Consider the following 25,280-nt stretch of genomic DNA (forward strand, 5'->3'; position numbering starts at 1 on the left):
CTGTCTGTGTGTAAGAGCGTTTCAGTGATGTATGTGAGAGGTTTTCCATCATAAATATGAGCAGAAATCCTGAATTTTGTCTGATGGCCCCTCATATATTCCTGCATGTGTGTACAGGAGCCCCTGTTTCCTGCCCGCGTGGTCTATGACTTGTTGTTCTACTTCATTGTCATCATCATTGTCCTCAACCTCATCTTCGGTGTCATCATCGACACCTTTGCTGACCTGAGGAGTGAGAAGCAGAAGAAGGAGGAGATCCTGAAGACCACCTGTTTCATCTGCTGTCAGTCCACACCGTACATTCAGTCATATTCATCACATTTATACACTAGTATTGTTATGTTCATCTTTTGATAACTGTACATGAAGTCATACTACACATTTATACAAAAGTAAATGTACACCATATTTTGAGATTCACATCCCACTAATAAGTAAAACTATTATTTCATGCACATGAATGTCAGACAATATCCATGTACAGTATAATATCTATATATACTAATATCTATATTTAATCATATCCATGTATAATAGCATCTCCATATAATAATATATATATTCATATTCTCTAATTTCCATACCTAATAATATCAATATATGTAATATCCTTGCATATACAGTGGGGCAAAAAAGTATTTAGTCAGCCACCAATTGTGCAAGTTCTCCCACTTAAAAAGATGAGAGAGGCCTGTAATTTTCATCGCTTATCCGAGGTCGGGTCGCGGGTGCAGTAGCTTCAGCAGGGAAGCCCAGACTTCCCTCTCCACAGCCGCTTCCTCCAGCTCTTCTGAGGGGATCCCGAGGCGTTCCCAGGCAAACCGAGAGAAGTTGTCTCTCCAGCGTATCCTGGGTTGTCCCGGGGTCTCCTCCCGGTGGGACGTGCCCGGAACACCTCAACAGGGAGGCGGCCAGGAGGCATCCTAAACAGATGCCCGAGCGACCTCATCTAGGTCCTCTCAATACGGAGGAGCAGCGACTCTACTCTGAGCCCCTCACGGATGACCCAGCTTCTCACCCTATCTCGAAGGGAGAGCCCGAACACCCTGCGGAGGAAACTCATTTCGGCCACTTGTATCCGGGATCTTGTTCTTTCGATCACGACCCACATCTCGTGACCATAGGTGTGGATAGGAACGTAGATCGACCGGTAAATAGAGAGCTTCGACTTTCGGCTTAGCTCCTTCTTCACCACAACGGACCGATACAAAGTTCGCATCACTGCAGACACTATACCGATCTGCCTGTCGATCTCACGTTCCATTCTTCCCTCACTCGTGAACAAGACCCCAAGATATTTGAACTCCTCCACTTGGGGAAGGATCTCATCCCCGACCTGGAGAGGTCACCTCCACCCTTGTCCGACTGAGGACCATTCTCTCAGATTTAGAGATGCTGATTCTCATCCCAGCCGCTTCACATTCGGCTGCGAACCGCTCCAGTGAGAGTTGGAGATCACGGCCTGATGAAGCCAACAGAACCACATCATCTGCAAAAAGCAAAGATGCAATACTGAGGCCACCAAACTGGACACCCTCTACGCCTCGGCTGCGCCTAGAAATTCTGTCCATAAAAGTTATGAACAGAATCGGTGACAAAGGGCAGCCTTGTCCAACCCTCACTGGAAGAGAGTCCGACTTACTGCCGGCATTGCATACCAAACTCTGACACCGGTCGTATAGGGACCGAAAAGCCCGTATCAGGGGGTTCGGTACCCCATACTCCCAAAGCACCCCCCCCACAGGACTCCACAAGGGACACGGTCGAACGCTTTCTCCAAGTCCACAAAACAGTTGGGCGAACTCCCGTGCAACCCCGAGGACCCTGCCAAGGGTGAATAGCTGGTCCACTGTTCCACGGCCAGGACGAAAACCACACTCCTCCTCCTGAATCTGAGATTCGACTTCCCGACGGACCCTCCTCTCCAACACCCCTGAATAGACCTTAACAGGGAGGCTGAGGAATGTGATCCCCCTGTAGTTGGAACACACCCTCCGTTCCCCCTTCTTAAAAAGGGGGACCACCACCCCAGTCTGCCAATCCAGAGGCACTGTCCCCAATGTCCCCGCGATGTTGCAGAGGTGTGTCAACCAGGACAGCCCTACAACATCCAGAGCCTTCAGGAACTCCGGGGGAATCTCATCCACCCCTGGAGCCTTGCCACCAAAGGAGCTTTTTAACCACTTCAGTGATGTCAAACCCAGAGATGGGAGACCCCAGGCTCTGCTTCCTCATGGGAAGGCTTATCGGTGGAATTGAGGAGGTCTTCGAAGTATTCTCCCCACCGACTCACAACGTCCCGAGTTGAGGTCAGCAGCGCCCCATCCCCACTATGCACAGTGTCGATGGTGCACTGCTTCCCCCTCCTGAGACGCCGGATGGTGGACCAGAATTTCCTCGAAGCCGTCCCGAAGTCGTTCTCCATGGCCTCACTGAACTCCTCACCGAAATATTTTTGCATCAGCGACCACCAAAGCTACATTCAACTTGGCCAGCCGGTACCCATCAGCTGCCTCAGGAGTGCCACAGGCCAAAAAGGCCCGAAAGGACTCCTTCAGCTTGACGACATCCCTCACCGTTGGTGTCCACCAACGGGTCCGGGGCTTGCCGCCACGACAGGTACAGACTACCTTACGGCCACAGCTCCAGTCGGGCGCCTCGGCAATCGAGGCACGGGAAAAAAATAAATCCAGAAAATCACATTGTCTGATTTTTCATGAATTGGTAAATTCCTCTGTAAAATAAGCATTTGGTCACCGACAAAGAAACAAGATTTCTGGCTCTCACAGACCTGTAACTTCTCCTTTAAGGCTCCTCTGTCCTCCACTCGTTACCTGTATTAATGGCACCTGTTTGAGCCTGTTATCAGTATAAAAGACAACTGTCCACAACCTCAAACAGTCACACTCCAAACTCCACTATGGCCAAGACCAAAGAGCTGTCAAACGACACCAGAAACAAAATTGTAGACCTGCACCAGGCTGGGAAGACTGAATCTGCTTGGTGTGAAGAAATCAACTTTGGGAGCAATTATTGGAAAATGGAAGACATAGAAGACCACTGATAATCTCCCTCAATCAGGGGCTCCACGCAAGATATCACCCTATGAGGTCAAAGTGATCACAAGAACGGTGAGCAAAAATCCCAGAACCACACGGGGGACCTAGTGAATGACCTGCAGAGAGCTGGGACCAAATTAGCAAAGGCTACCATCAGTAACACACTACGCCGCCAGGGACTCAAATCCTCCAGTGCCAGACGTGTCCCCCTGCTTAAACCAGTACATGTCCAGGCCTGTCTGAAGTTTGCTAGAGAGCATTTGGATGATCCAGAAGAGGATTGGGAGAATGTCATATGGTCAGATGAAACCAAAATAGAACTTTTTGGTAAAAACTCAACTTGTCGTGTTTGGAGGAGAAATAATGCTCAGTTGCATCCAAAGAACACCATACCTACTGTGAAGCATGGGGATGGAAACATCATGCTTTGGGGCTGTTTTTCTGCAAAGGGACTAGGACGATTTATCCGTGTAAAGGAAAGAATGAATGGGGCCATGTATCGTGAGATTTTTAGTGAAAACTTCCTTCCATCAGCAAGGGCATTGAAGATGAAATGTGGCTGGGTCTTTCAGCACGATAATGATCCCAAACACACCGCTGGAGCAATGAAGGAGTGGCTTCATAAGAAGCATTTCAAGGGTCAAAGTTACCTGGTCCATTGTGAAAAAGTAATTACCCTCCTTGTTAAATCATGAAATAATAATGACTAATCATCCATTTCAACACCGCTTATCCTGGTTAGGGTTGCAGGGTGCTGGAGCATATTCCAGCTGACTTCGGGCGAAAGGCGGACTACACCCTGAACTGGTCGCCAGTCAGTTACAGGGCACATATAGACACGGGCAACCATTCGCACTCACATTCACACCGTCACTGAGTGGGAACTGAACCCACACTGCCCGCACCAAAGTCAGGCGAGTGTACCACTACACCATCAGTGACTCAATGGCTAATCATTTTTTGGTTAATTTTCACTGATGTGATCACACCTAAGCCTGATTACTTCCAGACCTGTTCAATCAACAAATCACTTAAAAATAATCTGTGCTGAGAAAATCAAGGCAGACAAAAGATCTAAAAAATCAGCAACAAAATGACACCATCCAAATAAATTTCAGAACAGTCAAGAAATAAAGTATTTGACATCCATCAGTCTGGAAAGTGTTACAAAAGCCGTTTCTAAAGCTTTACGATTCCAGCGAACCTTAGGGAGACCCATTATTCTCACATGGGGAAAAATGGAACAGTGGTGAACCTTCCCAGAAGTGGCCGGCCTACAAAGATTACCCCAAGAGAAGGAAGGGTTCTGATCGTCCCAAACGTCTTCCGTTTCAGGATTATGGAGGCCACTGTGCTCTGAGGAACCTTAAGTCCATCAGATTTTTTTTTGTAACCTTGGCCAGAACTGTGCCTTGCCACAATTCTGTCTCTGAGCTCTTCAGGCAGTTCCTTTGACCTCATGATTCTCATTTGCTCTGACATGCACTGTGAGCTGTAAGGTTTTATATAGACAGGTGTGTGGCTTTCCTAATCAAGTCCAATCGGTATAATAAAACAGCTGGATTCCAATGAAGGTATAGAACCATTTTATGGATGATAACAAGAAATGAACAGCACCCGAGTTAAATATACGAGTGTCACAGCAAATATCTGAACACTTATGGCTGTGTGATATTTCAGTTTTTCTTTTTTAATAAATCAGCAAAAATTTCAACAATTATGTTTTTTTTCTGTCTATATGGGCTGCTGTCTGTACATTGAGGAAAAAAATGAACTTACTGTATTTTCACGACCATAAGGCGCACGTAAGTCTTAAATTGTCTCCAAAATGGACGGGGCGCCTTATGCGTGACTTTGATGAGCGGTCCGCTTGACTGACTGGGAGCATTTCCTGTCGACACGCTGCTTATATAGAGGAAATGCGGATGTGAATGAGGACAGCATGCGGACATAAAGGGGGAAGGGTGCGTGTGAAGGAGGACGCTAAAGGCATGCCCCCAGTAGGTATATAGCGGCGGTATGTGCATTGTGCAAAGCAACATCGGTTTGGCTAAGGACCCCCGAAAATGGCACCTACGAAGAGACACACTTACGAAGCAGAGTTTAAACTGCAAGCTGTCAGTTACGCGGAGGAACATGGGAATCGAGCAGGCGCGAGAGAATTCAAGATCAACGAATCCATGGTTCGCAAGTGGAGGAAGCAGGAAAACGAGCTTCGCCAAGTCAAGAAGACGAAGCTGAGTTTCTGCGGAAACAAGACGAGGTGGCCCGAGTTGGAATTCCAACTTGAACAATGGATTAATGATCAAAGAACAGACAGGAGAAGCGTCTCTACAGTCACCATTCGACTGAGGGCAATAACGCTTGCAGAAGAAATGAAAATCGAACATTTTCAAGGTCCGTCTTCGTGCTTTCGTTTTATGAAACGGCGCCATTTATCCATCCGGGCAAGGACTACCGTGGCGCAGCAACTTTCGCTCACTTTCGACATCCCCGTGAACCACACTGTAGAGAAGAAGGGGACCACCACGGTAGCTGCTTTTACTGTTGTGCTTGGTTGGCATGGTAATGGACAGAAACTGACCCTAACCCTAACCCACCGTCCCATTCTTTCCTCACTCGTGAACAAGACATCATGATACTTGAACTCCTTCACTTGGGGCAGGATCCCATTCCTGACCTTGAGAGGGCACTATACCCCTTTCACAACTGAGGACCACAGCCTCAGATTTGGATGTGCTGATTTCCATCCCAACTGCTCCTCACTTGGCCGGAAACCGCTCCAGCGAGAGTTGAAGATCGCAGCTTCATGAAGCCATCAGAATCACATCATCTGCAAAAGCAGAGACGCAATTCTGAGGTCACCAAAACAGACCCCCTCAACACCTCGGCTGCACCTAGAAATTCTATCCATAAAGGTTATGAACAGAATCTATGACAAACTGCAGCCTTGGCAGGGTCCAACCCTCACTGGAAATGAATCCCACTTACTGCCGGCAATGCAGACCAAACTCTAACACCAGTCATAGAGGAATCAAACAGGCCTTATCAGGTCGCCTGGTACCCCATACTCCAGGAGCATCCAAATGGTACCTTAATAAATATTTGAAAACAGTTCTAAAATATTAATTAGAAATATATTGGATTTACGTTAAATACAACTATACCGGTATTTGTTTTACAAATTTGCTGAACTGGATTTACAAAAAAAAAGCCTTAACCACTGGAACATCGGGCACATTTAATTCAGTCATTCCTTCATGTACGACTAGAGGGAACCCACGTGTCACTGGTGGTACCTGGAGACCACTTTGAGAACCGCTGATTTAGGTGAACGTATTGACTTTCAGAACGTGAACGGAGAGTTTACATATTACCATTCACACACTTTATTATTTTAGTTGACTGAATTTACTGGAGTTTTCGTTGACTATAATCTTATGGTATTTGGTCAACTAAAACCATGTAGATGACAAAATTATGACTAATAATAATAGTAATGGATTACACACATTAACTAGCCTGACTCTCAAGTAAATCAGAACAAGTTAATGCATATTTCAAGTAACAAATATTTTGTTTACCTTCAAGTAATTGCATTGACACTTCACAACCGAAATACAAAATCCACACTTATCCGGAGGGAACATTCATTTGCTGTTCAGATTTGTGGCCACCAGGGTCATTGGATATGTTTGGTTGAAGGATATGTCTTTCAAGAGCGGCTTAGTGTTAATAAAGTCACCGTCTCGCAACATATTAGGCAACGGTTTTGAGCTGGCTTCTGGAATAATAGAAAAGTACTGTCCATCCATTTTTAAAAACTCTCTTTTGTGAGTCAGCTTTCAGTATTTAATCATTACAGTGGGTGATGGAGCGCTTTGTGTTTTTAGGTCTGGAGCGAGACAAGTTTGACAACAAGACGGTGTCGTTCGAGGAACACATCAAGCTGGAGCACAACATCTGGAACTACTTGTACTTTATTGTTCTGGTGCGCGAGAAGAACAAGACCGACTACACGGGGCCTGAGAGCTACGTGGCCATGATGATCAAGGTACGAGAGACGTACGTCACACCCCTGAGACGCTGAGTGCCTTCCTGAACGCTTGCTGTGTTCCAGAACAACAACCTGGACTGGTTCCCCCGCATGCAAGCCATGTCGCTTGTGGTCACGGACAGTGACGGCGAGCAGAACGAGATGAGGATGCTGCAGGACAAGCTTGACTCCACCATGAAAGTGGTGCTGACGCTCACCACACAGCTTACAGAGCTCAAAGAGCAGGTACGCAAAGGAGCGAAATAAGACTCACTACATTCAGTGGTTAGGAGTTTAATTACTAGTTTCTCAAATCAGCTTTCCCTATTGAAGAGAATGGAAATGCCATTAATCTGCTCCAGCCCTTGAAAACCACCACCTTTTTTTGTTACATGTATTTAATATGGAAAAATAGCACTTTTAACTTTCTATAGATCTAGATCTATCTGTAGTTAGCAAAAAACAAAGCTGCCTGAAATACTTGACACATTGTGCAGATTAAATGTATATGATGTGAGAGAACACAAAACTGAGTGTTCTGTGCAGATGGCAAGAAGCATAGTTCGCAAACAAAAGCAATGCTGTATGTTTCGGAAATGTTTGCAAAACCGATTTGGAAATGTACTGAGCCTCCACTAATATGTTCCATCTTTATTGCTATATTTTTTTCCACTTCTCTCGAGCGGTGGAATGTCTGAAGCACACTCGTAAATCAAGTTATTGCTCGCCACAAAAACCAAAGAACATTCTCGTGGTTGAATAGAGCGACAGCTTGTGACTCGAAAAACTCCTAAATTGGATGCCGTTGTAAGTAATTTAAATAACCCACAGATTATTAAAAAAAAAAAAAAAGAAAACATGTCTTCCTTACCGCTTATCCTCACTAGGGTCGCGGCCGTGCTAGAGCCTATCTCAGCTGACTCTGGGCGAGAGGCCGGGTACACTCTGCACTGGTTGTCAGTCAGTCGCAGGGCACATATAGACAAACGACTATTCGCACACACATTCACACCTACTGGCAATTTAGAGTCTTCAATCAACCTACCATGCATGTTTTGGAATGTGGGAGGAAACCGTAGCCCCCGGAGAAAACCCACGCAGGCACGGGGAGAACATGCAAACTCCACACAGGCGACGCTGGACTCGAACCCACTTCCTCAGAACTGCGAGGCAGATGCGCTAACAAGTCGTCCACTGTGCCGACATAAAGAAAAAACATGCAAAATATATAAATATCAAATATATATTTATTTATATACTGTATATACTGTGTATATATATGCAGGGTTCTTGTTTGATGATGAGCAGGGACGCATAAAGCATGGTGAATCTGCGTCCACAGACGCAACGCATTGCTTACCCACGTATGTGTGTGTGTGTTGCTGAAGTGCTTCAGCGAGTCATTATCCACTAAAAGTACGAGTCCTGTGTTGATGCTAGCCAGTAGCCAGGCAGAGGAGGGTGGGTTATCGTTCCATGAATAAAACAGAGACCATTTTCAGGACTCCATAAATTGTCACTGTCGTGGTAGCACCCTGTGCGGCGCTCACCAAAGCAACGGGCCGCTGGGGCAATAGGGTTGGCTCAGTCGAAGCACACAAGTGGGACACATTAGGGAAAGTTAACTATTTACTCATGGCTTAGAGTACTCTGGCGTATGATTTTTTTATTTATTTATTTATTTTTTAAACAAGACTATGTACAGTGCAAGTGAAAAAGTATTGGCCCCCTTCTCAAATTATTATATTTTTGCATAGTTTCCCCACTTTAATGTTTAAGATCATTATTCAAAATTTCCTGGCCCTGCACGAAAAAGCAATGGGCCCCTAAACCTAATAACTGGTTGGGGTATCTTCACCAGTAACAACTGAAATCAAGCATTTTCTAGCTGGCAATGAGTCTTTCACATCTCTGTGGAGATATTTTGGCCCACTCTTTCTGTCTGTCCCTCTTCCCGTCAAAACAGTTCTAGAAAACCGTCAAAACGGTTCGGTTCGACTGTTTCGGTTCGGTCCGCATTTGTTCTGTTCATAACATGCGTGACTCTTATTTTACCAATGAGGCATCAAGTTAGTCAAAATCTATCTATGTATCTATCTATCTATCTATCTATGTATCTATCTATCTATCCATCTATCCATCTATCCATCCATCCATCCATTTTGCATACCGCTTATCCTCACTGGTCACGGCCTTGCTAGAGCCTATCCCAGCTATCTTCGGGCAAGAGGCGGGGTACACCCTGAATTGGTTGCCAACCAATCATAGGGCTCATATAGCGGTTGAAATAAGTATTCAACTTTTTTCACCAGATGTTGGGAACAACCCATGTAAATCCATACATACAAAGAAAGTAGAACAAATAAAATCTGAAATTAAGTTGTGTGTAATAATGTGAAATGACACAGAGAAAAAGTATTGAACACGCCAACTGCAATTTATTTAATACTTTGTACAAAAGCCTTTGTTTTCAATGAAAGCTTCAAGCCTGTGTGGAGAAAACTAGTTGGATGCATTGCTCCGGTGTGATTTTGGCCCATTCCTCCACACAAGTAGTCTTCAAATCTTGAAGGTTCCGTGGGCTTCTTTTATGGACCTTGAGTTTCAGTTCCTGCCATAGATTTACGATTGGATTCGCGTCAGGTGATTGGCTGGGCCATTGGAGCAGCTTTATTTTTTTTCTTCTTTGAAACCAATTGGAAGTTTCCTTGGCAGTATGTTTTGGATCATTATCCTGCTGAAATGTCCACCCTCGTTTCATTTTCATCATCCTCATAGATGGCACCAGAATTTTTTCAAGAATGTCTCAGCACATTTGCCCATTCAGTCTTCCTTCAATAATGGGACATTTACCAGTAGCATTTGCTGAAAAGCAGCCCCAAACCATCATGTTCCCACCTCCGAACTTTTTTTTTTTTTTTTTTTTAAAGTGATGTGCAGTGCCATTTGTCCTCCAAACGTGGTGTGCATTATGGCATCAAAACAGTTAAATTTTGCTATTATCCGACCAGACTATATTCTCCCAGTATTTAACTGGCTTGTCCAAATGTTGTTCAGCAAACTTCAGCTTTGACATGCTTTTGTTTTCAGCAATGCGATCTTGCGTGATGAGCGTGCATATAGGCCATGTCGGCAAAGTACAACTTATACATTACTCACTGTTTTCCTTGTGACAACGGTACCTGCTAATTCCTGGTCTTCTTTTAAGCTCTCCAGAGGTGGTCACTCTGGTGAAGAGAGTGGCGGAGCTGTCAACTGATCACCACCTGGTTAGCTCCGATGGTGGGGGAAGATGCCTGTCCGACCTGGCAGGCCTAAATGTATTGTGAGGGTCTGCTGGGAACACCTGGCAGAATCTCCTGTCAGAAGGAGTTTCAACTCCCACCTCCGGCAGAACTTCACCCATGTCTTGGGGGAGGCGGGGAAAATTGAGTCCGAGTGGACCATGTTCTGCGCCTCCATTGCTGAGACGGCCGACCGGAGCTGTGGCCGTAAGGTAGTCAGTGCCTGTCCTGGCGGCAATCCCTGAACCCGTTGGTGGACATCAGCGGTGAGGGATGCCGTCAAGCTGAAGAAGGAGTCCTATCGGGCATTTTTGGCCTGTGGGACTCCTGAGGCGTCTGATAGGTACCGGCTGGCCAAGCGGAATGCAGCTTTGGTGGTTGCTGAGGCAAAAACTCGGACATGGAAGGAGTTCGGTGAGCCCATGGAGAACAATTTCCAAACGGCTTCGAGGAAATTCTGGTCCAGCATCCGCCGTTTTAGGAGGGGGAAGGAGTGCACCATCAAGACTGTGTATAGTGGGATGGGGCACTGCTGACCTCGACTTGGGACATTGTGTCTCGGTGGGGACAATACTTCGAAGACCTCCTCAATTCCACCGAAACGCCTTCCCATGAGGAAGCAGAGTCTGGGGTCTCTGAGACGGGCTCTCCTATCTCTGGAGTTGAGGTCACCGAGGTGGTTAAAAAGCTCCTCGGTGGCAAGGCCCCAGGGGTGGATGAGATTCTCCCAGAGTTCCTAAAGGCTCTGGATGTTGTGGGGCTGTCCTGGTTGACACGCCTCTGCAACATTGCTTGGACATCGGGGACAATGCCTCTGGATTGGCAGACTGGGGTGGTAGACCCCTTTTTAAAAGGGGGACCGGAGGGTGTGTTCCAACTACAGGGGAATCACACTCCTCAGCCTCCCTGGTAAGGTCTATTCAGGGGTGCTGGAGAGGAGGGTTCGTCGGGAAGTTGAATCTCAGATTCAGGAGGAGCACTGTGGTTTTCGTCCTGGCCGTGGAACAATGGGCCAGCTCTTCACCCTCAGCAGGGTCCTCGAGGGTGCATGGGAGTTCGCCCAACCAGTCTACATGCATTTTGTGGACTTTTGTGGAGAAGGCGTTCGACCGTGTCCCTCGTGGAGTTGTGTGATACGGGCTGTACCTCCAGTGTCAGAGTTTGGTCTGCATTGCCGGCAGTAATTTGGACTCGTTTCCGGTGAGGGTTGGACTCCGCCAAGGCTGCCCTTTGTCACCGATTCTGTTCATAACTTTTATGGACAGAATTTTTAGGCACAGCCAAGGCGTAGAGGCGGTCCGGTTTGATGACCTCAGTATTGGATCTCTGCTTTTTGCAGATGATGTGGTTCTGTTGGCTTCATCAAGCCGTGACCTCGTGCCGAAAGAACAACATCTTGGATACAAGTGGCTGAAATGAGTTTCCTCCGCAGGGTGTCCGGGCTCTCCCTTAGAGATAGGGTGAGAAGCTCGGGCATCCGCGAGGAGCTCATAGTAGAGCCGCTGCTCCTCTGCATTGAGAGGCGTCAGATGAGGTGGCTCGGGTCGCGGGCTGCTGGAGCCTATCCCAGCTATTTTCGGGCAAGAGGCGGGGTACACCCTGAACCGGTCGCCAGTCAATCGCAGGGCACATAGAAACAAACAACCACTCGCACTCACATTCACACCTACGGGCAATTTAGAGTCTTCAATCAACCTACCGCGCATGTTTTTGGTGATGTGGGAGGAAACCGGAGTGCCCGCAGAAAGCCCACCCAGGCACAGGGAGAACAAGCAACCTCCACACAGGCGGGGCCGGGATTTGAACCCCTGTCCCCAGAACTGTGAGGCAGATGTGCTATCCACCGTGCTGGCTTATATAATTATATACACAGATATTACAATGGCGGCACGGTGGCTGACTGGTTAGAGCGTCAGCCTCACAGTTCTGAGGGCCCGGGATCAATCCCCGGCCCCGCCTGTGTGGACTTTGCATGTTCTCCCCATGCCTGTGTGGGTTTTCTCCGGGCACTCCGGTTTCCTCCCACATCCCAAAAACATGCATGGTAGGTTAATTGAAGTCTTTAAATTGCCCGTAGGTGTGAATTTGAGTGCGAATGGCTGTTTGTTTGTATGTTCCCTGCGATTGGCTGGCAACCAGGTCAGGGTGTACCCCGCCTCCTGCTCGATGATAGCTGGGATAGGCTCCAGCACGCGACCCTAGTGAGGAGAAGCGGCTCAGAAAATGGATGGATGGATGGATGGATATATTACAATATAAAAAAAAAATTATTACAATATAAAAAAACTATTTAATAAAGAAAATACTTTTTAAAAAGTCCATACAAAATTTGAAAAAAAAACAAATAAAAAATATTTTTTTTTCAAAATATTTCAAATAATAGAAAACAAGTATTTGAAAAAACAGACAGATTTTTTTTATTTTAAACAGGCTGTTTAAAATTTTTTTAAAACGCTTAAATTATATAAAAACACAAACTAAAACTGTAAAACAAAAAAAAAGACTTCAAAGCAGTGGAATAGATAAAATATTTTTATCAAAGATACAGCTGTCAGAATTAATGTTAATGCATAAGATTAGTTGCAAAAAAATATTGCATTCTTCATGTATTCAAGCATATTAATCACACAATTTAATTTCATCGCACAAGGTCCTATACCTTCACCACGAATGGATAGCTGAAAGGTGGCGCAAGGTTACGATAAAGTCAGTGAGCAGGTCAATGCTTACACCAGTGCAAAGATGCGTGAGGAGACTCCATCTGTTAAATTTAGCTGTAAAAATGTCACCCCAATGGGACTTTCGATAAAACAAAGGTAATTTGCATATTGTGCAGCACTGAACTCTCTTCTCATCGAAACACAACAAGTTTGAAATACTATCTCAAGGCAAATGTGGTATTAATTATAGTAGATTTGATGCCTGAAATTAATCGCGATTAATCAAAATTCAATAGTGTGATTAATCTGATTTAAAAATTAATCGATTGACAGCCCTAATAAAAAACACAAAAAATTAAAAAACACAAACTGTTAAAAACATTTACACAAAATACAGGATATAGAAATGTTTACAAATATGTTGAAATGTAAATGTTTACCAAGACCATTTTAAAAATAAAAAAATGCCATATTTATATAAGAACAAATACACTATAAATATGTTCATGACTAGACCAGTGAATCCCAACCAGTGTGCTGGGGCACATTAGTGTGCCGTGAGCGCTCTTCAGGTGTGCCGTGGGAAATTATAAAATTTTACTTAATTGCTCAAGAAATTATTTATTTCCAAGAAATAATATATCTTTATTCATCTATTTATGCCAGTGAGGCATAGTGACAGACAGAACAAATAAATGCTCCTCTATTTGATGGCAGGGAGTACATACAGTAATTAATGTATCCCCTTTTTGTGACATTTTTGTTTGTGGGCGTGACGTGAGATGTTTCAATTGTAAATTTTTATTTACGTAGTTAATTAATTTAAATTTTACAATAATAAAAAATAATAATTCTACATATTTCTACCTTCTGTGCGTGCGTGCCTGCGTGTGTGTGTGTGTGTGTGTGTGTGTATGTGTATCTGTATGTAGATGACGGAGCAAAGGAAGAGGAGGCAGAGGATGGGTTTTGTGGACGTCCAGCAGGGTGGCAGTGCTCCATTTCCTCCCAGCGCCGCCGGAGGGAACCACCAGCAGATATGAAAAAAAAATACATAAATAAGAATCAACAAACAAAAATAAAATCAACATGAATAAGTCAAGGTAAACACTGACAAAGAAATCAGCAGGAGACAAAACTACTAAAACTCCTGAATACTGAAATATTTTTAAGTATATTTTCTTTCGTATCTTAATATTTGTGCTTTTAACACTCATTAACTACACCGAGATGCTTTTATCCTCATTTATGACCTTGTCATCGATGTCAATGATATGCAATAAATATTAGAAATCCATCCATTTTCCGTACCGCTTCTCCTCACGAGGGTCGCGGGCGTGCTGGAGCCTATCCCAGCTGACTGTGGGTGAGAGGTGGGGGTACACTCTGAACTGGTCACCAGCCAATCACAGGACACTTCTAAACAAACAACCATTCCACTCACATTCACACCAATGGGCAATTTCATGTTTTCAATTAACCTGCCATGCATGTTTTTGGGAAGTGGGAGGAAACCGTAGTACCTGGAGAAAACACACGCAGGCACATGGAAAACATGCCAACTCCACACAGGTGAGGCTGGATTTGAACCTGGGTCCTCAGAACTGTGAGGCAGATGTGCTAAACAGTCTACCACAGTGTCTCCATATAGGAAATCAAAGATTTCAAAGCCAAACAAGGATCACTTGAAAATTTAACTACTATGTACTGTCTTATCCCCAGCCACTTCATCCAGCTCTCCCGGGGGGATCCCAAGGTGTTCCGAGCCCAGCCGGGAGACATAGGAGTGTCGACCATGCGCAAGTCAGTTAGGCTGCAGTCGAGTGAGTCTTGAGAGAACGAAGCGGGGTGTTTAATTAGCACTTCCCTCAAACGCTGTTGTTAGTCATCGGAACCCATGGCGTCAGCATCCGCCAGGACCTGCTGCACGTGAGTTTCGAAGTTGGGATAAGGGGGCGGGCGACTATTACACGGTGTTACCGGCGTCGGCAGGGCCATTTGCGAGGAGTTTGATGGAGTGGGAAGAGTTGCGGGAGACGCGCTTCCTGGTGTAGTTGGGATTGTACTGAGTGTATGGCTCACCGTAGCAGGTCAAACTTGTGATGTAGGTGTGAAGTGAGGATGTACGGCGAGCAAATGCATAAAGCTGGGATTCCTGTTGATGTAAATTTAAACACAAAAATGCACCAAACTCTACTTTAGTAGATCGTACGTTGGACTTACATTCCATCCATCCATCCATTTTCAACACCGCTTATCCTGGTTAGGGTCGCGGGACGCTGGAGCCTATCCCAGCTGACTTCGGGCGAAAGGCGGACTACACCCTGAACTGGTCGCCAGTCAGTCACAGGGCACATATAGACACGGACAACCATTCGCACTCACATTCACGTCACTGAGTGGGAACTGAACCCACGCTGCCTGCACCAAAGTCAGACGAGTGTACCACTACACCATCAGTGACTGGACTTACATTCCGTGGAACGCAATTTAGGCAGGCTGGTCACTCTCCCGGATGCTTGGCCGGTCTGGTCGAGGACTGGTGGTTTTGATGGAAAAAGGAGGAAGGAAAAAAAAGAAAGAACGACAAAAAGTTTCAAGTGCAGGGCAGCCGAAGCTCGTGAGTGGTGCTGGTCGCCAGGCGTTCAGAGCAGACCTGCGCCGCCCATTCCTTCCCAACGGAGCTTTCTCCCTAAGCTGCCCAAGCACCCGCAAGGGTAGCTTGGGGCCCTGGCAGGGTGCCCTTCGGCGGTGAAAGGTCAGGTGCGTCCTCGCCACCTCATGGTGAGGGATGGTGCTTCCTGGCTGAGCCAGGTTCTTCGGCAAGGTGAACTAGCGAGCGAGAGGACAAAGGAGCTTCTGCCTTTTATGAACAAAGGAGAGACACAGAGACCAAAGGGAGATAGAGCATGCCTCTTAGTACTACTTTTTTCACAACTAGGATTATTTGTGGTTTTACTCGCGTGGGAATAAAAGATTAATTATTGGATCTCAAATAAGGAAACCGGTTTCTAGCTTTGCATTGTTACGCACACCTTGTTTAATCAATGTAATGAGTGTTTCAATTTTATGTCGGTGCTGAGAGCATTTAGTATTTGCAATGTGGCATTTGTGTTGTGTGTGGTGAAAGAGAGAGTAGTGGTAGACACTGAGGGGCATTCATGCAAGGTTCTTAAAACATTAAAGCAGAAACATTCGGTGAGAACATGTTGCAGTATCTCTCAATCATAGAGTGCAGTAACTCCCTACTGCCTGCGGGTGTCGCTTGTGATCCACTAATTGTCCCAGACCAGAAAAGCCAAATGTTTTTTTGTCAATCATGTGGAACCACTTTATACAGCCGGTTGTTCATCGTCTTGATTCTCATTCAGTGTGCAGGGAAAGGTCTTTGCTGGTGAGGCCCTTCAGACTGGCTGGGGGGTGAGTGTTAATTAACTTGGCGTCCGAGTGAGAAACCAGTTCTCCTGTGTCTCTCCTTTGATAAGATTCTTCTGACTGGCTGGTAATTCATTTAGCGTCCGGGTGAGATAAATTAGGCATCCTTGTGGCTGTCTGTTTCAGCGGGATGACTGAGGTGGGTATACAGGGCTGTCAGAAATTGGGGGTTCCTGGGTGACATTTGTTCCGGCAAGGCATACTCGCCACACCATAAAAGTAATTAACAGAATCGGTGACAAAGGGCAGCCTTGGCAGAGTCTAACGTTCACCGGAAACGAATCCGACTCACTGCCGGCACTGCAAACCAAAACTCTGACACTGGTTGTACAGGAACCGAACAGCCCGTATCAGAGGTTCGGTACCCCATACTCCCGAATCACACCCCCACATCTTAGGGCCACAGCTCCGGTCGGCCGCCTCACCAATGGAGGTGCAGAACAACAAAGAATACAGAAGTCAAAAGTTTACTTTTACACTTATAAAATAGTCGTTATTGTCAGTTGGCACACTACTCAGGCAAAGGAGTCAAGAGTCTAGGTTTGCTCGTGCTAAAATGAAGGGGTATATTATTCATTTGGAAATCTGGATTATGCCAGATTGGGGAGAGCACACTGGGAGCTAATTGAGATCCTGTAGATACTAAACTTTGCCACCAAGCCGCTAAAGTGGAATTGTGGAAATAAATGGGAGTTTTGGGAGTTTGATGTTGTTGCAGTCTGTCCAAGAATAATACTCCTCATTGTGGTGCAACCATTTGATGAGTTATTGTAATTGGTTAGCTAAATAATAGGGTTTAAAGTTGGGAGCATTTAGGCCTCCCTCCTGTTTACTTTTCTGAAGAGTGGATAGACTAATCCTATTTTTCTTATTTTTGGAATAAAAACTTATTACAGCAGAATCTAATGTTTGACACCATTTAAATGTGGCACTATGTTGATTCATTGCTGTACCAAGACTGTAGCACCACCGACACACACACTGCTCCACATTCAAAAACTGGACAACAAGAAACATCCTGTAAATGAAGCAAATCAACAGGACATTAGCGGCCATTTTGGGGATTTAGTAACATTGCTAAAAAAGTTAACTATAAATCATGCCGATAACTTTTACCTGTTGAATGAAAATGAACCAACTCAGTAGTAACTTCATGCGATGAACAAAGAGCTAATGCCAGCACACACAACGTACAATTTCCAAACAGGACAGACACACGGTTTTAATCATATGTGAACAGCAAGCTTTTTATTGTTTTGATGGAGAACAATATACCAAAATAGTGATACTGCCCTTCGACCTTGTCTTGAATACTGGACTGAGTGTTAAGGCCTCTTTAAACTCCCGCGGCTGACAGCGCCCGCATTGTATAACGTGACCAACGCATAGGGCCGCGCGGCACTTGACGCGCACGCGGCACAAATTGCCACCGCACGCAGAATGCCGTGGAGATCATCTCTCGTGATTGGCTCATTTTAGTCACATGCTGTAATGACGTACTCCGATTTGCCCTTGATTCTACAACCCCAATTCCAATGAAGTTGGGACGTTGTGTTAAACATAAAAAAAGAAAAAACAGAATACAATGATTTGCAAATAATGTTTTAATGTTGGAATTTTATGCCAAACTACATTCTGCACGTGTTACAACAGCATGGCTTCGTAGTAAGAGAGTGTGGGTTTATTGAATGTTGTTAAAAGAAAAGGTGATGTAACACAGTTGTAAACATGACCCTGTCCCGGATTTTTTGGAACGTGTTGCAGCCATAGTTTCTAACTTGAATGATTATTTGCAAAAAACAATCAGGTTTATCAGTTTGAACATTAAATATATTGTCTTTGTAGTGTATGCAATTAAATATAGGTTGAACATCAGAATCAGAATCATCTTTATTTGCCAAGTATGTCCAAAAAAAAAAAAAAAACACATAAGGAATTTGTCTCTGTTTGTACGACAACAGACAGTCAATTGACAGAGAACACTTTTGAGACATAACGACATTGACAAAAAAAAAAAAAAAACAGTCACTGAGCAATAAAGGGTTGCTGGTTGTCTGGTGGGTGGCACGGTGAGCGACTTGTCAGAGCGTCAGCCTCACAGTTCTGAGGACCCGGGTTCAATCCCCGGCCCCGCCTGTGTGGAGTTTGCATGTTCTCCCCGTGCCTGCGTTGGTTTTCTCCGGGCACTCCGGTTTCCTCCCACATCCCAAAAACATGCATAAATTGGAGACTCTAAATTGCCCATAGGTGTGACTGTGAGTGCGAATGGTTGTTTGTTTGTATGTGCCCTGCGATTGGCTGGCAACCAGTTCAGGGTGTACCCCGCCTCCTGCCCGATGATAGCTGGGCTAGGCTCCAGCACGCCCGCGACCCTAGTGAGGAGAAGCGGCTCAGAAAATGGATGGATGGATCGTTGTCTGGTAATGCTGGAAAATGTGTTTTTTTTTTTTGACAATTGTGCAAAAGATGCAGAGTCCTCTAGCACTTCGAGCAGTTTGAATTACTAATATTGCAATAGTCTGGTGCAATGACCATTGTGCAAAGGGCGGCGAGATTTCAAGGAGTGTATGCAGTTTAAAGTGCATGATTTGCAAATCATTGTATTGTTTTTATTTATGTTTAACACAATGTCCCAACTTCATTGGAATTGGGGTTGTACATACCACCTACGCCGCTGCCTTGATCAAATTTGCAGTACAATTAAAAGCATCATCTGGTCATCTTGGTCCATTTGTTCTAGCAGACACTGTTCCAAGGTCGCCATTGTTGTTGCTTTGTTCCTTGTTCCGGAAGGGAAAGTAAAAACGGCTACCGGAAATGGTCATAAAATGCAGAGGAAACTCCACCCTTTAGTGTGCTAGCCAATACCAGCCGTAGCGACACCCTCGACTTGGAGAACTACAAGACATTTTCAAAACAGCGTGGCAAAAAGAATTCCCAACAACGAAAAGAACAAGGATTACTGTTAAATATATTGTAGACGTTATCATTTATTTGCTTAGCTTGCATTAGTATTATGGACGATTTTGATAAAGGAAGATGTCTCGCCTTCAAGAAGATGACTCAGCAGGAATCATCAGAGGGAAGGACGTGGCCAGGACGTGGCAGGTGTCGGTCCCATGTTTTCACCTTGAAACCCTACCCTTAGTGTGTTGTGTCTTGTAAACTTAGAAACCTCCCTATTTTGAAATAAATGCAGGAGGGACGAGAGAGATTGTTAGAGCGTGTTGAGAGGCTGTAATCTGAACAATCTCCCATACACCCTCCTCATGAGAAAAAGAAACCAGCGTCTTCATTCCTTTTTGTGTCTATTTTTTATAATGTTGTGGAAGATAAATCCAACAATTACCTTGCCCAAAACAATGAGAAAGCATGATTTTGGCGGACCAATGCTAAATCCACATGCCCAAAATTCGCCACAACAAAATGGAAAGAAAATGTTGACTTTTTCTGGATTTAGTAATACCTTGTATTAAGAACCCAAATGTTGCGTTGTTTCAAATAAAAATTTAGCAACGTTTCTAAACTTTCCAAAATACCTTCATATCAAAATAGATGTGACTGGATAGAGGAGGGTTACACAAATACAATAAGACCTAGTTTGTAAGAATCTGATATGGATTAAGGATTTTATGGCACGTTTAATGTCGAAAATTTGCCAAATGTTTCTGTCTAAAAATCAATGTAAATCAATCGGCAACGAACAAAGGGCTAATGCTATCGCTAACGTACGTCCGTTAAGATTGACTGTTCCCAAACAGGACAGACACACAATTTAAGTCGTAAGTGAACAAGCTTTTTATTGTTAAGGACGTAACTGTCATGGTTTGTTTACTTTAATGTTAGCTTACGCGAGTGAGCAATGCTAAATCGTACGCCCAACATTTTAGATAACTGAGCCCAAATGCTACTCCGAATGAAAGTGATTGAAATTACTGGCTGCACGCTTACGCAACACTGCATGCACTTTTGTTTGATACATCCCATTACAGAAACACATCCATATATCCTTATAAACAAATAATTGTATTAAAGTTTGGCGCACTGACAAAACAAGCGCACAACATATCAACATAGGGTGCGTAGGGAAGTTCACTCTGGGCGTGCTCTCCGCAACCCGGGAACCTTCGGTAACTCAGTGTTGTTAGTGTGTGTGCGCCACTCGATACAAGTAAAACTGACACTTTCAATATGGCGAATGTACTGACGTATCCCTACCAATAGCCAACACGTTCATTAGTAAAGTTATAGAAAGTGGAGCACACTCTGTCTCAGGGTGCTGCGGTCTCGGGGAGCGCTGGTAGCATCGGACTGAATTTCCGAACAGACCTCATACACAGGTGAAGCCAGGATTGGTCCGAGACTGCATGACGTCACGACAGGAAGCAGTTTTGGCCACAAAACAAGCAGACAAGAACTTCTGCAGTCTCTTCCGGACAGACTCTGTTCTGAGCCACGTGGGGGAGAGCCCAGCGCCGAACTTTCTCCAAACCAAACTTATTTTTTGACTTTGCATTTTCGAATAAATTGTGAAACTTTACACCCGGCCGAGTCATTGAAGTTTCACCTCAACCAGAATAAACGAACCGGACAATAGAGGTTTGTACGGCCGGCAGTAACTTCATGCGACGAACAAAGTGCTAATGCTAACGCTCTGTTTAAATTGAAATTGACTGTTCCCAAATGGAACAACAAGCTTTATTGTTAGCAAGGACGTTAATTTGTGTTGTGTATTTACTTTAAGGTTAGTGAGGTGGATTTTTTCGTCTGTGGTTCCGAGTCGGAGATCACCCGGGAGACCTGCGGCTTTCCGTTGGGCAGGGATGAATGAAGTCTTCGAGACACTTGGCCTTTGGGCTATTTTGATTTATTGAACAAGCCTTGGTATCATAACAGCTGCTTAAATTGCCAGAACAACGAAAAAGCCCCCCAAAACCCCTGGATCTCAGTTTATCAAGGTTTAATTCTCTGGGTGTGGAATTATCCCCTCCCTGGGTGCACCCGGAAGATGGCCGTTCCTCATGACCATATTTGGAATCACACCCGCCTGGTGGCTCCTCACATTCTAGCGACGCTCACACCCGGTACCCTTGTCTTATAAGATGCAAAACAATCCTCTATGCAGTCCGGGACACCTGTTGTGAACCCAAGACATGTTACTGTCTGGGCGGGGAATGAAAACCCTAATAAACGTACAAATGGTTGAAGGAAGTCCTTTGAAGTAGAACTTCAAAGAAAAGATGGTTGGCTTGAATACAGATCTCCAAACGTTTGGCCCTTGCAAAGGAACTCTGACTGTGGTACTATTGAAATATACTACATTAGCATACGTGAGCAGTGCTTAATCGTAGGCCCAGCATGTTAGATAACTGAGCCGAAAACGATACTCCAAATGAAAGTTACCCATAAAACATGTCGATAATTTTTTTTTATAGCACGAGCATTGTGTTAAATAAAGCACTTACTTTCAGTATTTGACACTTCTTGATGCTGTACGTCCCCTGCTGTTGGTCCCACCTACTTGCCTGCGATTACCTGTTGAATGAGCTGGGGATTCCCACGTGTGCCTGACTTCAAATTGTTCGCTGGTGTGACGTCACTGTCACTTTTTCTTAAAAATATAAAAATTTTCGTAGGTTTGGTCTGCGGAGCCGCCCCGGGTCAGCCCCTAACCAATCACTTTGACTGTCAGTTTGATTGTCTGGCCCATAACTGGCAAACATCCGTCCGGCGTCAACGAACCTGATTGCTATGAATATCTGGCGACTCGAGGGCGCATCCGGCACAGACTCAACTGCTATCTGGGAACATTCGCATTAACAGGCTTAACATTGAGCTAAAACTTATCAGTAGGTCAAATTTGCAACTTTACATCACAATGCATTGGGACAAAATTCACAAAAACTGCATCTCACAGTCTCATCGGTGGGTAGGGAAGGAATCAACGTTTTATAGTGTTTGGTAACTTTTGTTGTCAAAATTCGCCGGTGTTTTGTGAAGTTACTTTTCGTGCCAAACTGCTGAGTTCCAGTGTGTACCCTTCGAAATAAAGACTACATGCTTAAAACAGGAAATCAAGTTAAAACTTGCACATATAAACCATTTGATGTGATAAAACTGTCACAAATAGCTATTTTAACAATGCTCTATTTAACTTTTAGCTGAAACAATAAGTATTGAATATTAAGACAATTGGGTTAGTTCATAGGTTTGATATTGATACTGAACATACTAAACCATGCAAACTTTTTTGACCCAGCCCCTTAAAAGAATCGCAATCGAGAATCGTTTGGAACCGGAATCGAAAGAAGGAATCGGAACTAGAATCACTCAAATTCAAACGATGTTCAACCCTAAACATAACAGAAACTGATATGCATGCCATAACTTTAGTGCCAACGCCATGGAGAGAACCCACTGCTATGGTTAAGTTTCTTCCATGTTGTGTTATATTGTTGTGTTACCCACTTGCAGCTGTCTTTTTCACTCATCAATTTTGGCAGATCAGCACAGCAGGTCTGATGCATCTTCCGGTCTACACAGAGATTGCCAGGAAAATATTTTTTTTGTGTAACAATCTACACACGTGACATTACAAACTGCATCAGAATAAATGGACTTGAAAATGTTCAATGAGCATTACTTTATGAAAGCGACTGCTGAAAGACTGGTGCTTTGCTGCGCTCTTGCCTTTTTTACCACAACTGACACTCTTATTGTGAAGTACTTCCTTTGTTGTCGTCAATGCATTGGTGTTGACTTTAATTAAAGACCAAGTGAAAAGCCCGGGGAAATCATAAGGAACTGAAGACAGAAAATAAGGTTTTGAACCTGGTAAAGAGAAAGTTGATAAAGTATTAAATCAATATGTAAAAGCAACTTCAATGATGCTACTCCAACTGCATTTAACATTAGATCCGTTATATATATATATTTCTTTTCTCCAGTAAAATTACATTTATACGGATATTACTGCAGAAGACGGCTCAAGGCGACAAACGCTTTAGATGGCTCCAGAAGAAGAGGCTGATAAAATTGTACCGGCATTACCAGATAACTAGCAACCCTTTATTGCTCAGTGACTGTTTTTTTTTCTCAATGTCTTTATGTCTCAAAAGTGTTCTCTGTCAATTGACTGTCTGTTGTCGTACTAGAGCGGCTCCAACTACCGGAGACAAATTCCTTCTGTGTTTTTTGGACATACTTGGCAAATAAAGTTGATTCTGATTCTGATGAATCCGAAAAGAACTGACACAACAAAAGATGGATATAGGTGGTAAGGTCTACACATCATTGCCACACACACTCAGATCATTGTGTCACATTGCTAGATATTTATAATGTACTGAAAATTCGTCACGTTTTAAAAGAAAAGGCACTATATTTATGATTGTAAGAACACAGAGTACAAGGATGAAAAGTTGCTCAGTCGGGACACCCGGAGACAGCTTGGCGACATACAGACCCTTTCCAAAAAATTTGAATATCATGGAAAAGCTTATTTATTTCCATAATTCCATTCAAAAAGTTAAACTTTCATAGATTATAGGTTCCGGGCCCACAATTTGAACAATTTCAAGTATTTATTTATTTTTACATAATTTGGGCTTCCAGATCATAAAACCCCCCAAAATCAGGAATTCAAAAAATAAGAATAATGTGAAGAAATCAGCCCAAATTTTGAAGGCCATAAATGTTTTAAACCAAGTGTCTCACACTAATCCTCGACTAAACTCAAAGCACCTGCTCAGGTTACCCCAGGTGTCATTAAATTGCTCCCGTTTGGTTTTATTGTCTCAGTTGGGTTCAATATGGGGAATACTGCAGACTTCACAACTGGCCAGAAAACCATCATTGATACCCTCCATAGGATAGGTAAGCCACAAAATGTCATAGCTAAGGAGGCTGGCTGGTCACAGAGTGCTGTGTCCAAGCATATCAATGGAAAGTCCAGTGGAAGGACAAAATGTGGCAGGAGAAGATTCACCAGCAAAAGAGATGAGCGTGGGCTTCAGCGGATTTTCAAACAGAGAAGATTCAAGAATTTAGCAGAGATGCAGAAAGAGTGGAATGAGGCGGGCGTCACACCTTCAAAATCCTCCACATTCAGATGCATCCGGGAGATGGACTACAACTATCGGGTTCCTCGGGTCAAGCCATTTCTGAGCCTGAGCCAACGTAGGAAGTGTCTCAACTGGGCCAAGGAGAAGGACTGGACTGTTGGCCAGTGGTCCGAAGTCCTCTTTTCCAATGAAAGTAAAGTGTGCCTTTCATTCGAGAATCAAGGTCCAAGGGTTTGGAGGAAGAAGGGAGAAGAACAGAACCCAAGCTGCTTGAGATCCAGTGTAAATATCAATACTCAGTCATGATTTGGGGTGCAATGTCCAGTGCAGGGGCGGCACGGTGGACGACTGGTTAGAGCGTCAGCCTCACAGTTCTGAGGACCCGGGTTCAATCCCCGGCCCCGCCTGTGTGGAGTTTGCATGTTCTCCCCGTGCCTGCGTGGGTTTTCTCCGGCCACTCCGGTTTCCTCCCACATCCCAAAAACATGCATAAATTGGAGACTCTAAATTGCCCATCGGTGTGACTGTGAGTGCGAATGGTTGTTTGTTTGTATGTGCCTTGCGATTGGCTGTCAACCAGTTCAGGGTGTACCCCGCCTCCTGCCCGATGACAGCTGGGATAGGCTCCAGCACGCCCGCGACCCGAGTGAGGAGAGCGGCTCAGATAATGGATGGATGAATGGATGTCCAGTGCAGGTGTTGGCTGCTTTCTTAAATCTAAGGTCACCGCAACAGTCTACCAG

General features: G+C 44.5%; 1 protein-coding gene across 1 annotated transcript in view; it reads left to right on the forward strand.

The window, feature by feature from the left end:
- Positions 1-18,686, forward strand: part of itpr3 (inositol 1,4,5-trisphosphate receptor, type 3) — a 218,530-nt gene extending 199,844 nt beyond the window's left edge. Inside the window, exons 56-59 of the mRNA XM_061693945.1 lie at positions 118-283; positions 6,953-7,113; positions 7,180-7,341; positions 13,972-18,686. Of these exons, the coding sequence (XP_061549929.1) occupies positions 118-283; positions 6,953-7,113; positions 7,180-7,341; positions 13,972-14,082 (600 nt within the window). The 3' untranslated portion in view covers positions 14,083-18,686. The remainder of the gene's footprint in view (positions 1-117; positions 284-6,952; positions 7,114-7,179; positions 7,342-13,971) is intronic.
- Positions 18,687-25,280: the final 6,594 nt, after the last annotated feature.

The sequence above is a fragment of the Phycodurus eques genome, chromosome 1 (assembly GCF_024500275.1).
Source record: "Phycodurus eques isolate BA_2022a chromosome 1, UOR_Pequ_1.1, whole genome shotgun sequence".
NCBI lineage: Eukaryota > Metazoa > Chordata > Actinopteri > Syngnathiformes > Syngnathidae > Phycodurus > Phycodurus eques.